At 50.4% G+C, this 13,421-nt stretch overlaps 4 protein-coding genes across 4 annotated transcripts; 3 read left to right on the top strand and 1 right to left on the bottom strand.

Moving 5' to 3' along the window:
* Positions 1-476: 476 nt before the first annotated feature.
* On the top strand, positions 477-1,822 carry MAM_00451 (mannitol 1-phosphate dehydrogenase; the record flags this gene model as incomplete). The annotated part of the gene is made up of 2 exons (XM_040819250.1): positions 477-1,322; positions 1,394-1,822. The coding sequence occupies 2 exons, from the start codon at positions 477-479 to the stop codon at positions 1,820-1,822; spliced, it is 1,275 nt and encodes a 424-aa protein (XP_040682515.1).
* A 71-nt stretch (positions 1,823-1,893) lies between these two features.
* MAM_00450 (Pyridoxal phosphate-dependent enzyme, beta subunit) lies at positions 1,894-2,865 on the bottom strand (the record flags this gene model as incomplete). Its single annotated transcript, XM_040819249.1, has 1 exon — positions 1,894-2,865. The coding sequence occupies one exon, from the start codon at positions 2,863-2,865 to the stop codon at positions 1,894-1,896; it is 972 nt and encodes a 323-aa protein (XP_040682514.1).
* Positions 2,866-3,627: 762 nt separating this feature from the next.
* MAM_00449 (Cytochrome P450) lies at positions 3,628-5,336 on the top strand (the record flags this gene model as incomplete). The annotated part of the gene is made up of 2 exons (XM_040819248.1): positions 3,628-3,914; positions 3,974-5,336. The coding sequence occupies 2 exons, from the start codon at positions 3,628-3,630 to the stop codon at positions 5,334-5,336; spliced, it is 1,650 nt and encodes a 549-aa protein (XP_040682513.1).
* A 5,487-nt stretch (positions 5,337-10,823) lies between these two features.
* Positions 10,824-11,703, top strand: MAM_00448 (Helix-loop-helix DNA-binding domain protein; the record flags this gene model as incomplete). The annotated part of the gene is made up of 2 exons (XM_040819247.1): positions 10,824-10,880; positions 10,954-11,703. 2 exons carry the CDS (start codon positions 10,824-10,826, stop codon positions 11,701-11,703), a joined length of 807 nt encoding a protein of 268 aa, XP_040682512.1.
* Positions 11,704-13,421: the final 1,718 nt, after the last annotated feature.

The raw sequence follows: 13,421 nt of genomic DNA, 5'->3' as shown, positions 1-13,421 counted from the left end.
ACTTTCTTCAAGAAGTCAGGAACATGCTCACAAAGGCGCAGAGGAAAGGGGGGGCGGCTTGCTCTGCGCCGTAGCCCGCACAAAGCCGCGACGAGGAATCAGAAGTCGGGAGTCGGGACGTTCCTGGACGGCTGCTGTTGATGTGCGCCTCTTTCCTCTTTGCCTTTGTGGCGTGGGAAAGGCTGAAGAATGCAACGATGTGGTGGTGAAGACGGCCGGACTCTGGACTCTGGACTCTGGACTCTGGACTCTGCAGTCTGCGGTGCCGTCTGCCTGCCTGCGCTCGCTCCTTCCCTCCCCGCAACAGCCCAGACAGACCGCTTTGCCCAGTTTCTGAATGCCGTCCATCAACATCCCACGTCGGCCCCTCGTTTGCGCGAATCTGTCTCGACCAGACAATGCCAGTCAGCCAGTAGTGAGTACGCCCTCGCCACCGAGACTGCCGCCGTGGCATCTTCACAGCCGGGATACCCACGATGCACCCACCGTGTGAAAACCTGCACGTTGGCATCATCGGCGGAGGGCTCGCCGGTCTCGCGCTTGGCATTGGCCTCAGCTACCGACATGTATCCTTCACCATATTTGAGGCGGCACCGGGGCTGAACGCCATCGGCGCTGGCATTAGTCTGGGTCCCAACACGACGCGGGCCATGGCACTCATCGACCCGGCGCTGCGGGAGGGCTATGAGAAAATTGCTGTCAAAAACCGGTCTCCGGAGAGGCAGCACAACTTTGCCGACTTCTTACTCGCCGAGCCTGGATTCGGCGCCGCGAGAGGATTTCACGGTGCCGCAGTTGGGTCAAGGGATTTCGTCCGCAGCGGTGCTCATCGAAAAGACCTGCTCGGAACCATGATGAGTTTGCTTCCGCCCGACGGCTGTGTCCGATTTGGATCCAAGGCAGCCAGCGTCTGCCAGGTCGGATCAAGAGTCCACGTCAACTTTGAAGACGGCCAGGTTGCCGAATTCGATGCAGTCGTTGGCTGCGACGGCGGAAAGGGCATCACTCGGCGGGCAGTCTTGGGACAAGAGTTTCCAGACCAGGTCCAATTGACATACAGTGGTCGCTATGTCTATCGAGCCTTGGTACCGCCAGGCAAGGCGCACGAGCTTCTGGGAGGCTATGCCGACGACAGCAAGATATTCATAGGGCAAGGCAGATACTTTGCGGCATATCCCACGTCGGGAGGCTGCTTCAACTTTGTCGGCGGCAGGCAGACGGATGAGCCTTGGACACATTCACATTCAACCCAGCAAGTGAGCAAGGAGGACATGCGCAGTGACTTTGATGGGTGCGACCCAAGACTGCTGCGGTTACTTGAGGTGAGATGGATAAACTCTGCTTTGATCCTTCAAGCCACGTCAAAGAGGCTTGCTAACTATTTCCCTGGAAGTGGGCAAAACCCTTGAGATGGGGTCTGTTCCACCATGTTGACACGCCGACTTACACCCGTGGACGCATTGTCTTACTCGGAGACGTGGCTCATGCCTCGACACCGCATCAGGGTGCCGGCGCCGGGCAGTGTTTTGAGGATGCCCTCGTCCTATCTCATCTGCTGGGCGAGATTCGGCATGTTGGAGAGATACCTGCTGCCCTGGAGGTTTACGATTCCATCTGCCGGCCACGCGCTCAAGAAATTGTCAGGACAAGCAATGAGACGGGGCTCATGTACACCATGAAGCATCCGCAATGCAAAGACGACGTAGCCAAAATTGTGGCCAACGCAAAGGGCAGGTCCCAATGGATCTGGACACACGACCTGAAAGCCGACTTGGTGAAAGCGTCCCGAGGTCTTGAGAAGCTGCGCAGCAAACGAAAATAGACCAGCGCCAGTCGTGGATAAAAATGCGCCAAGCGACCCAGCACAAGGTCATGTCTGCATCATTGGCTCGGCTAACCAAAAATGAGGCGGGTGAGGCGTTGCCAGTCAAAGTTGGCACCACACAAGACGACAACGTTGGTCTGGCCAGCAACCTTGTCGGCCATCTTGGTGTATCCAGCGAGTGCAAGTGCCGCGGAGCCTTCAACAATCATGTTCTCCTCAAACGCGATAGCCCTTAGGGCAGCCACGATACTATCCTCATCGCACTCGATGACCTCATCCACGACGGACGAAGCCAGAGGAAGTGTGATGGAGTCCTCGTCCATGCCGCCGGCCACGGCCTCGGCCAGCGTATCCAGATGCTCTGTTTCCACCACGCGGCCCGCCTTCATCGACTCGGCCAGAGCCATCGAGTTGATCGCGGAAACACCGTATATCTTGGTCTTGGGGCTGAAAGCCTTGCAAACGGACCCAATACCGCTGATGAGGCCGCCGCCGCCCATGGATATGAAAATGTTGTCGACCTGCGGACACTGTTCCAGGATTTCAAGTCCAATGGTCCCTTGCCCGGCGACTATGTCAGCGTCATTGTAAGGCGAGATGTAGGTATACTCCCCCGCGGCGGCGAGCTTCTGTGCGTGTTGTTCTGCGAGACCGGTTTCCGTGCCGTGGAGAATCACGTCCACGCCGTAGGACTGGATATTTTGCAGCTTGGCGGGCACTACAGTCTCGGGAAGCACAACGGTGAGGTTCTTGGAGAGGGCGTGCGCTGCACACGCGGCGCCGATACCGTGGTTGCCAGAGGATGCGGTTATCAGACGCTGGCTGCCGCCGCCGGATGGCTGGGCCGACATCTTGGACATTGCTCCCCTGAGCTTGAAGGAGCCCGTGAGTTGGAAGTTTTCCGCCTTGAAGAAGAGTCTCGTTCCACTGCCGTCGTTGTTCTTCCGCGACGGAATCAGGGGCGTCTGGTAGATGTGGCTTCGGATGCGGTTCCTGGCTTGAACCGCCTGGGCAGCTGTCCCTGCGAATGTGGGCTGCATCGCGACGCCTTGACGATGTGTCGCTGTGCGAGGATGCGGTATTTGGCCAGGGCTTTTATGCGCGACGTTCCTTGTCGGGCTGTTGACTCTCGAGCGCGGCGAGGGCTTGCGACGACGCAGCCCGGCGTGCGCCCTGCGGTGTAGTCACGGTGTACACTGCAGGGCGCGCCTGGGCGGAGATGAGGTTGTGACTTGTGGGTCGGTGAGCTTCCGACCTATCGGCCGAATGGGGAAGGAGGTCGGTCTGGCTGCATGGGGTAAGTTCGATGCAGAAAGACGCGATGAAGAATTTGGTTGATGCTACATTCATTCAGCTTCTTGCATGTGAAGTTGGGACATCACTTGCATGCCAGTGGCAGTGCCACAGCCCACCGCGGAATTGACTAACACGTGAAGATACAGAGAATATTGGGCCCATGATGGGAACCTTCGCTGTGCGCGAAACAATCATCTAAGTTTGCATCCCCAAGGCGTCAGGCCATGCCGAAGCCAGAGGTAAATCCCCGGTAGTAGATAACCACACCGGATCCGGGGTGCGTTGGAGTCAAACCGTGAACTCGGGGCCGAGGGCCGAAGGTGAGGCCGCGCTCCCGCTCTTGTCGACGTCGGAGCACCGCCCAGAGCAGCATTGAGTTTCCACGCCGTGTGCGCATATATCAAGCAGCGCTTCCGTGCTGGTGTTCGCGCCCTCCAAGGGCTCCAGCTCTCACTTTGAAATCCACGGGTAGACGGGCACATGTTGAAACCGAGGACCAGGTGAATATGGCGACTATACGGCACTTCCCTCTCAGGCACATGGCTGGCATCAGCCTCGCTGCCGGCGTCCTGCCTAAGCTGCTGCACTTGTATGAGGACAATGGCCAGGCTGTGAAAGTCTTCTTTGCGCTATATCTTGGACAATTTTCTCTCTTCTTGTTTTACGTCATCCTGGTCTACCCCTTCTTCCTGTCGCCCCTCCGCAAACTTCCGGGCGTCAAGGGCGGATTGCCTCTTATTGGCCATGGTAGAGAACTCAACCAGTTCGGCGCGGGCTTCCTGGCCAAGAAATGGTACGGGGACTGGCTCCTTCTCAGGCGGTCGACGTGATACTAAAACAATGAGCACGTAGGATCGCGGAGAATCCCAACGACGGCATGCTCCGCATCCTGTGTCTTGGCAATCAGGAAATGATCATCGTAAATTCACCGCAGGCCTTGTCCGAGATTCTCGTCACCAAATGCTACAGCTTCGAGAAGCCCGACTTTGCTCGCAGATTCCTCTCCTTCATAGTTGGCTGGGGACTGCTGAACGTCGAAGGAGACGAGCACAAGAAGCAACGCCGGGACATGCTGCCGGCTTTCTCTTTCCGCCACATCAAGGACTTGTACCGCATCTTCTGGGCGAAATCTTGCGAAGCAGTGCATGAGTTGATGGCTAAATGCGACGAAAGAGGCGTTGCAGAGATTGAAATTTGCTCCTGGGCCGCCCGCTGCACACTCGACGTCATCGGCCTCGCGGGCATTGGAGTGGACTTTGGCTCAATCAGGGACGCAAACAGCCCCCTGGCCAAGAGCTACGAGTATCTTCAGCCATCTCCCATGGATATGTCTCTCCTCATCCTGACGGCACTTCTCCCCGACGTGGTCATCAAGAACCTCCCGGTGAACCGACTGAGGAATCTGAGAAGGGCCACGGAGCACATTCGCGCCGTATATCGCGACCTGATACGCAAGAAGAGAGACTTGCTGGCCAACAAGGAAGATGCCGGACTGGACATTCTCACCGTCGCACTCAGGAGCAAGCTTTGCACCGAGGAATCTCTCGTCGACCAAATGATGACGTTCCTCTCCGCGGGACATGAGACAACCGCTTCGTCACTCATCTGGGCAACGTACTTGATGGCAAAGCATCCCGACATCCAGGAGCGCCTCCGAAGGGAAATCCGCCAGAACCTAGCCTCTGCAAATTGCAGTACGGGCATCACGAGTGCCGACATAGACAAGCTGCCATACTTGAATGCCGTATGCAGCGAAGTGCTGCGGTTTCATAGCCCCATCCCACAGAGCGCCCGCGTCTCGACCTGCGATATCACGGTCCAGGGCCAGTTCATCCCTCGAAACACCCTCTTGGCGCTGGTCCCGTGGGCGACGAATACTGATCCCAAGTTCTGGGGACCCGATGCGAACGAGTTCAAGCCCGAGCGCTGGCTGAGCCCAGAGCAGGGCGGAACTAGCACATCCAAGGCCGCGAGCGGCGGAGCTACCAGTAACTATGCCTTTCTGACCTTCTTCCATGGGCCGCACAGCTGCATCGGTGCTAGTTTTGCGAAAGCCGAGCTTGCCTGCACGGTGGCCGCCTGGATAGGAAGGTTCTCGTTTGAGTTGAAAGACAAGTCTTTGTTGGACGAGAGGAATATCAGGATTCCCCCCAGTGCGGTGGCAAAGCCACATGGCGGCATGCAGATGCTGGTAAGAGTGGTGGAGGGCTGGTGAGAACAAGACCGTGGGTCAGAAATGAAACATGTCAGCTATAATAATGCACGAAGAGCTGCTCATACTGTGTTTTGATACAAAGCATTGCACTGTCGTGTGTACACAGACTCCGAGTGACATTGTCCAAGCTGTGATGTGCGTCATTGATGGTGTTCGGAAGTCTGCCTAGCAGAAGTTCACTTCAAGCCGTCTGGAATCCTAGCATCATCTCCGAGTGTTTGTTTCCTACAACTGATCGTAGATACCAGCTCTGCTACACAAGCAGCACTTATGGCTGGACTGTTGGGCAGCATCGACGGCTACTGCCCTTGTTCCATGGCAACGTGATCGGGTCCGTTCCCGTCATTTATATCCATAAGCCAGTTGCGCGCCAAAGCAGACGGAAGTTCCGTCCTCCCGAGGCCTCCTTCACGGCGGCGAACGGCGGCGAATTCATAACTGTCACACGATGGCGGTGGGCACCAAAGCTAGATATCACGTAACTTGGATGATACTAAAAAGCCTTGATTGAGCTACGAAAGAGAGAATTGTGTGCGCCCTATATAAAAAGGGGCCAACTACCCTAGTGGGTATGCTAGGGTACGCCGTGCCGTGCGACAACTTTCATTTGCTCAACCATCTGTTGATCTCGGCGATCCAGCGCGTCCTGATGATGTCGCAATGCAGTTCCAAGTTCCTGCTGGTTTTCCTCTGCGTATTGAAGTTGTCCCAGTACCTTTGCCATCTTCGCGGATATCTTGTCCAAAATTCGCCTTGGGGAAATTTGTGGAGGGTCATCAACGGCAGGGCGTTTGTTACCCGCGTGTGGTTCGGAATCCTGATCGTGCTCTTTAGAGATGTCAAAATGTAACCTTTTTACCCAATTGTGCTTGTTTGTCCTTCAAGTTCTGTCGAACGGAATGAAGTTGAACCCCTGGGGCTGGGCCTTTAGGCAAATGGTGACCAGCAATCCATGCGTCATGACCCCCCAATTGAAGCTGCGTTTGAAGCTATCACAAGCCTAGAACCCTGCAAGCGTGCGCTTAATGGAGCATTCAATTAAAGCTCTCGCACGCCTGCTAGCGCCCCTAATTCGCCCCTTTTGTGTTGTTTATGTAGTGTAGCCACACTACATGTTGTTTATCTAGGTGAGTTAAGAAGTAAGTGCTGCACGCTTATTAGCTAGCTGCTCTTTATATTTATACGCACTTCCTAAGAGTATTATAAGCTCTCTTTTCTTTCTTCTGCAACTGCCTTTATATAATTATAAGCTTATACTTTTATCGTTACTAGTTATACATCTACAGCTCAAAATATCAGAATCGAGCGTGGGATCAGGGGTGACAGGGCGTCAGGAGCTTACCTTGCTGTCCACGTCTAGCGCTAACAGCATCTGCTTGGCGATGGGGACTAACACGGCGTGACTACACACACGATTAGCAATTAGCTGATCGGAGGAGCAGAATCTAAGCTTACTAAGGCTGGCAAGTGTAATTGCCTGCCTTACACAAGCGGCATTGTTTGGAGCGACCAGAGGTCTCCTTAAAGCAGCGACCTTTATCACCTTTCATATCGCGCAACACATCCGGCTCTAGGGACCCAGTCTGACGGTCAGCGCGTAGGACTTATAAAGCAACACTTCCAAGCACAGCTTACCTCCTGCTCCCTTGCTGGCCTAGCAGCCCGCAAGGGACTACAACGCTTAGGAGGTGCATATAAATATAAAGAGCAGTTAGCTAGTAAATATATAGCGCTTTCTTCTAATTCACCTAGATAAACAACACCTGGTGTGGCCACACTACGTGGTGCGAACGAGAAGAAACAAAGAAGATAATGGGGAAGGAACTCAGTAGCCAGTAATGACTTCGCCTGCCTCGTCATAACGTCAATTAACGAGGCTAAAACCCTTATCACGTGGAGCACACACGTAATTGTATTCTTCAGTTCCAATCGTGCAGTCACGTACTCTTTTGACCAGTTTTGACCTCTGGTCAAAGCTGAAAGCTGTATTGATCTGATCTCGTCGAGATTCGATGCAGACGATTGGAGAGCTGTGAAGCACACGACAGCTCATTAATAGCGGCTGGATGTCATGTCCAGCTCGAAACTCGCCGCCAAGGACCGCATCCTGACCTACGATATGAAGCACAAGAAGTGCTCTTGACGACATCGAATGTGACGATACCTCGAGAAGAGCCGATTCCGCCCGATAGCCTTGGGCTTTGGCGCTGTCATGTTCGACTTCGTGATGCAGCCGGGCCGCGTCATGTATGTAGTCCCCTCGTCGGACGTGCCACACTGCCGATTTGGCCTCTTCACTGCCTCCTGCACACAAATTACTATCACGGCTGTTCATTTTGGAGCACCTGCACATTTCATCGTGGCAGGCTCCGCACTGCACATTATAATGCTAAACGCATAGCAGGTTCTCTCACCGGCAATACCTGCGCTGCGGCCAAGGCACACCGAGACTTGAGCAAGACGCCAGGGAGCAGAGACGTGACCGTTCCTGTGCATGCCGGCCAGGGCGTGCCTCGCTCGAGGCGACCGACCCGTTCTTAGCTTCACGGATGGAGCCCACAGCCACGAGCTCAGTTCCAAAGCACTCGCCAAGATTCACCCATCGGGGCTGCGCAGCGTCGCCTCACACCGCCAGAGTCTCCATGCCGGAGCAAGCCGCAACCCCACCCCAGCCTCACCGTTGGTGGTTCCTGATTTCCGGTTTCAGGTCGGAGGCAATATACAGTAAACCACCTCTATAACGATAACCTTTGTGAGCCTTTTTTCATCGTAATATAGCAACTATCGTTAAGATGCAGCAATTATAGGGCTTGTACCTTTAATTAAATTTACTAGGCAGTTATACTTAAGAATATTGTAAAGTATATATTAAGAGATTGTTGTTTCTTTGCTGCCTTATAAGCTTTCTACTAATTATGCTAAATCTGCCTTTAATGCTGTTAAAGCTGTTAAAGAAGCTTAAAATTAATAGATTTATATTATTCTTTAAAGAGGATTAATTTGTTAATTACCTTAGATGCCTTTTATATAGTAATTACTAGTAGTTTAGGTTCTTTATTAATGTCTTTAAAATTAAGAGAATAGACCTATAAAAACCTTACTGCAATATTATTAATTAAGTTATTATAACTCTTGTTAATATACTTATAGAAGAGCTTAATAAGGTTATTAAGGTTGCTATTAATAATATTTCTAATATTTATAATGCCTTAAATATAAATATTACATACTATAGCAAGAAGGGATCAACAGCTTTTATTCTAATTCTTTAGCTAGCGCTTACAGCTATAAATATTACTAAGCAGCTTTAACTTTCTTTAACAATTAGCAATAGTGTCTTTTTTTATACTATTATGCTATATATATATAAGCTATATAATAGCTTTTAATAAAGTTAATTAAGGCATTAAGTTAATATTCCAGAAAGCTAATTTAGCTACAAACTATAGCTACTGCTTTTAATAGTAGACCTTAAGATTATTAATAATTCCTTAGTTAACTAGTTAATATAAGCTTATTATATTTACTAGAAGAAAAATAACTATTATATTAGCAAGAATATCTATAAGAATAGCTTTATTTATAGTATATTAGTAGGCGCTAAAGTTATTTAATAAAAGAAGAACGCAATAGCTGCTTATTTATTAATTAAACTATTGCAGCTATTTAAGAAATATATTAAAGTTTATCTAGCTCTTTATATTACTCTAATAGTATACTAGAAAGGTAGCAATTTTGCTGTTATTTTTACTAAAATATTATAAGTTTTTAGACTTACTAATAATCTAAAGATTAAGCTAATAAGTTCTAAATGCATTAGCATAAGGTAAGACTGTAATATAGGCTTTATCTTGCTTAGTCCTCTTTTGTAGACTTATTGCTAGCGTATATAAGGGATTTTTATGCTAAAAGAGCTTAGTCTTGTCTATATTATAGGTATTATTATCTAAGTACTGTCTTTTTATCTCTTATATTGCAGCAAGGTCTTAAGAGGAATTAAAAGTATTAGTAGACTTACTTTTGCTGTTAATTTTATATTTCTTAATATAAAAGCGTGATTTAAAGCTGTTAACTTATTCTTAAGAGAATAAAGAAGTCTCTAAGCTATTAAAGTCTTCTATCTTCTCCTAAAGCTATCTTACAAGACTAGTAATAATCTTGCTAGTAATAATATAACTAAGGTTATTTAATTAAGTTATTAATTTAAAGAGAGCTAACTTAAGTAATAAATATTTTGCTTAACAGCATTTTTAGGTATTTAAGGGCTTTTTAACGTTAATATAATTATATTATATACTAATTAACTTAGATATTATAGATTAAGAGAAGTTTTAATTAAATTTATTATAAGCCTACTGCTAGAGCTATGCCTATTGCTAAAGGGGATTCTTGCAATACTTTTATTGTATAATTTGCCTTTCTTAATAACTAATTAGCATCTACTTATGTATAACTTAAGAAATTATAATAAAAGAGGTTAAATTTGTAATATTATAATAAATAGAGGCGTTATTATAGTAATGTTAAAGAAAGAAAAACGCATTAAAGGCAGCAAAATTTAGCGCTTACAGCAGGGGCCTAATAATAATAAAACACTAAAATATATAGTAACTAAGCAAAAGGTTAATAATATCGTTAGTAACGCAACTATTAATAATTTACTAGGGAAAAACCTTAAATAACTGTGAATTATAACTGTGAATTATCGTAAAAGCCTAATATCGCTAAGATACAGGATCGTTATAGACATGGTTTACTGTATGTCCAAAGACTCTCCTTCTTCACTGCGCAATCCGCAGCAGGAAACGCCACCCTCTTGTCATACAAGCCTGTGTTTGTAGCGTTTCCGTCGTAAACGTGACGCCGCGAGAAATAAAATGGGCTACCTGACGGCTACATAGCAGGCGCTGGGACTGTTTTTTTAACGTCGAAATTACTTATTCGCTTTGTTCAAGCTGCTGGGTGGGCTGGCCACGAAATTGGAGCCTAGCAGCAAATCACTCGGAGCCGGTCGGCAACCCAGAGCCGCGACAAATAGTGTCGAGATGTGCAGACGATGAGGCTGTGTCGATTTGCGATTTGAGTCTGGAATGGGGTACAAGTTCTGGAACTGGGCGCCACGTTGTCTGGTGGTACGGACCTAGACTAGAAGTGGTCGGCGGCGTGAGAATTTCGAACCAGCAGCGGGCCTTTTCCCATATACACATCTTACAGCACTTCAGGAAGCGGGCAGTAGTTTGCGTCGGGGTTGCCAGAAGCGAGCAACTTCGTCCGGATTTTGGCGCGGGCATCGCCGCCTACACGCTGTGTCGAAATATAAAGCGTCGCGAAACTCCCCGGAGTAGCGAGGAAATCTTGAACGCGGGGATCAAATAACAGCTGCCGCGATTCCTGCAGCGTCCAAAATCTATATTCGGTACTTTGCATCAGACACGACACTGATGTCGTGTACTCAGTATGCCAGTGACGCATCTGGATTGGATAGGCATGCATGATGCCAGCCTCATCTGGCTGGGAGACGCATGCGAATGGAGCAACTTGTCGGTAAGATGGCCGAAACGTCCCCTGTTCAGTAATTAGCCGACTCGAGGGCACCCATGTTTACGTCTTGCACCAGGCCAAGAACCCATATCAACCCCATGAGGCATATGCCTGGACGCCAATCTCAGGGTACAATCTGCTCAACGACTTCAAGAATGGTCCCTGTGCAAATATGCATGAAGCCAGCCCGGAGTTTGGTCAAGAGACAAATGAACTCACCGACGTGCCAAACCCGTGCCTGCCGGCTGATGCACCCTTCCAGCTCACGTCAAGATATGAATCCTCGCCTTTCCCCAAGCACGACGATGCTGCACATTCTGAAACAGCACTGCCGCTGAAGCCAAGACAAGAAGAGACTTGCGGTCCAAGTGATGACCCCATGCACTGTTCAGATGGCCAGCAAGCGGGCTCAATGTCAACAGCTGCCGATCCCGCCGAGAGGAGTCTTACGAGGGTCAGACGGCACATAAGACACCGCAAGAGGAAAGCTCGAGACACCAAGTCGGAAGACGATGAGGAAGCTTCAAACAATGGCCTGGCCGCTGATGAAACCAATCGAAGTGAGCTGCTGCGGTGCTATCACAACCAGGTCGAGAGGAACTATCGCAGCAGGTTGAACAACGAATTTCAACTACTACTCAATACGCTTGTGGACTGTACAGATGAGAGAGACCTCGTGTCCGCGGGCTTCACGGGCGCCGGAACCAGGAACCAGAGCAAAGGGGCGACGTTGCGACTCGCCAGGCGTAAGCTGCTGGCACTGCATACTGAGAACCGTCTGCTGAACAACCAGTTGATGGCCATGAGATGTGCATGGGCAAAGTGACAACCGGGACCTACGGAGAGTGTAGAGAAGACGTACTCGAACACAGCGAATAGATATAGAAGCGTGGTCTACGCAAAGCTACTGCCGCCAATGTCATGAGTCCGTACGCCGTCCTGTGTGCAGAACATTTTGTTGCGTTGGCGTCGATGAGAGGAGGGACTCCTTCGTCCCAAGGCCCAGTGTGTCTCCCAGGCTGCCTTTTGCGGATCACAGTACTGCTCGCCGGCAAACATGCCTTTATTCCGGAGTCGAGCACGTTCTGGTAATAGACAGACGTGACCAATGGATGGATGGATGCGGCGTGAAAAAAACACCACCAAGCGCCCGTACGTCGCGGGGTTTCCCGAAGGACTGGAAATGACGAGAGCCGGGACGCAAGACTCGGTGCATAAATAAACAGACGTCCGTCTCTGGTCGCCCAAGACCCGAGGGATAATCAAGGACCGTTCACACCAATGCCGCGTGGTTACTATGGAATTGAGCTACGCCAAGCCCTGCCATCACAAACGTCGCCACAAACACACCGTCTAGCGACACAGCGGGTGCATCGGAAGTGCAATCAATGTCTCGGGCCGGTCGTTGCACAGCCGAGTGACGGACCACAGACGTGCCGAAAGACTCGAGAGCGGGGGGAATGACGGGAGAAGGTGGCGTCTAGAAACGAAGTTGTCCGTCCAGCTCCCACAGCCACTTACTTACTTGTGTGGTGTTCAGGCCAAAATGGTCCGGAACTCGCTGCCCTCCTCTACACCAAGAGGCTTGATCACGGCCCCCTGGAAATCTGTCAGGGCACGCCACACGGAATCGGAATGTGAGCGGCACCATTGGCCGCGCTGAGCCGAGTCTTTGGGTTTCGCCAAAACCCAACCAACCACCTCCGGAAGTCGTCTGTGACCGATGGACCTGGCTAGTACAGTCCGTGGCGTAGTGTGGTTGCCCATCAAGAAGTATGCGAAAATATACCGCAGTACGGCGAGTACATTGCGTGTGCAGCACGCGACAGCATGGCTTCTGCTCTGGTCAAGTACTTCTTCGCCTCTCACTGTAGCTACATCACACTCAGGTTCCGTCTGTCAAGCCCTTTCAAATAGCCAGTGGCGTCGGGAGTGACTCAACTTTCGATAATACGTCGAGGGCAGTCCGACTCAACAACCTCTTGAGGATGTATAACAACGGGACTAGTTGCAGTTTCTGACGATGAAAACTCGGGCTTTGTAACCAAAGCAATGACTGATCCACGCAAAAACCCAAAAAGCCCACGCAGAGACGGTTTCCGCTTCGCAGGAGACCAAGATTAGGGCAAAAAGGACGCGAGCCTTCATCATCACGCCATCGTGCGACCAACCGTGGTGCCATGTCCCAGCGAGTACCAATAGCCAGCTTCATCTAATGCGGTCCCTCTGTTGGGCTCCTGGGGCTATGCTCCATGCTTGTGCTATACCTACTCTGACGGAGAACTACTACTGTTGGACGGCTCCAATACCCAGCCAGCCTATGGTCAAGGCCCTCTTGTTTGTTAAGCACGGCTCTCCCGACAGCGCTCACAACGCTATCAACGCCCAGGTATGCGTTGGCAATACCGACAGCCCTGGGTGACGTCGCCCATTATTACCGCTGCAGCGGCAATGGTGCCCATAGCCTCAAACAGTAGCATGTTGAATGGGACTGCCGCCCTTGCAAAGTTCTTCCTTGCGAGCGATGCAGTTTCGGAGAGATTT

Source organism: Metarhizium album (genome assembly GCF_000804445.1).
Source record: "Metarhizium album ARSEF 1941 chromosome Unknown scaffold_1, whole genome shotgun sequence".
NCBI classification, from domain to species: domain Eukaryota; kingdom Fungi; phylum Ascomycota; class Sordariomycetes; order Hypocreales; family Clavicipitaceae; genus Metarhizium; species Metarhizium album.
The sequence above is the reverse complement of the archived record's forward strand: the minus strand, read 5'-3'. Positions and strand labels throughout refer to the sequence as shown.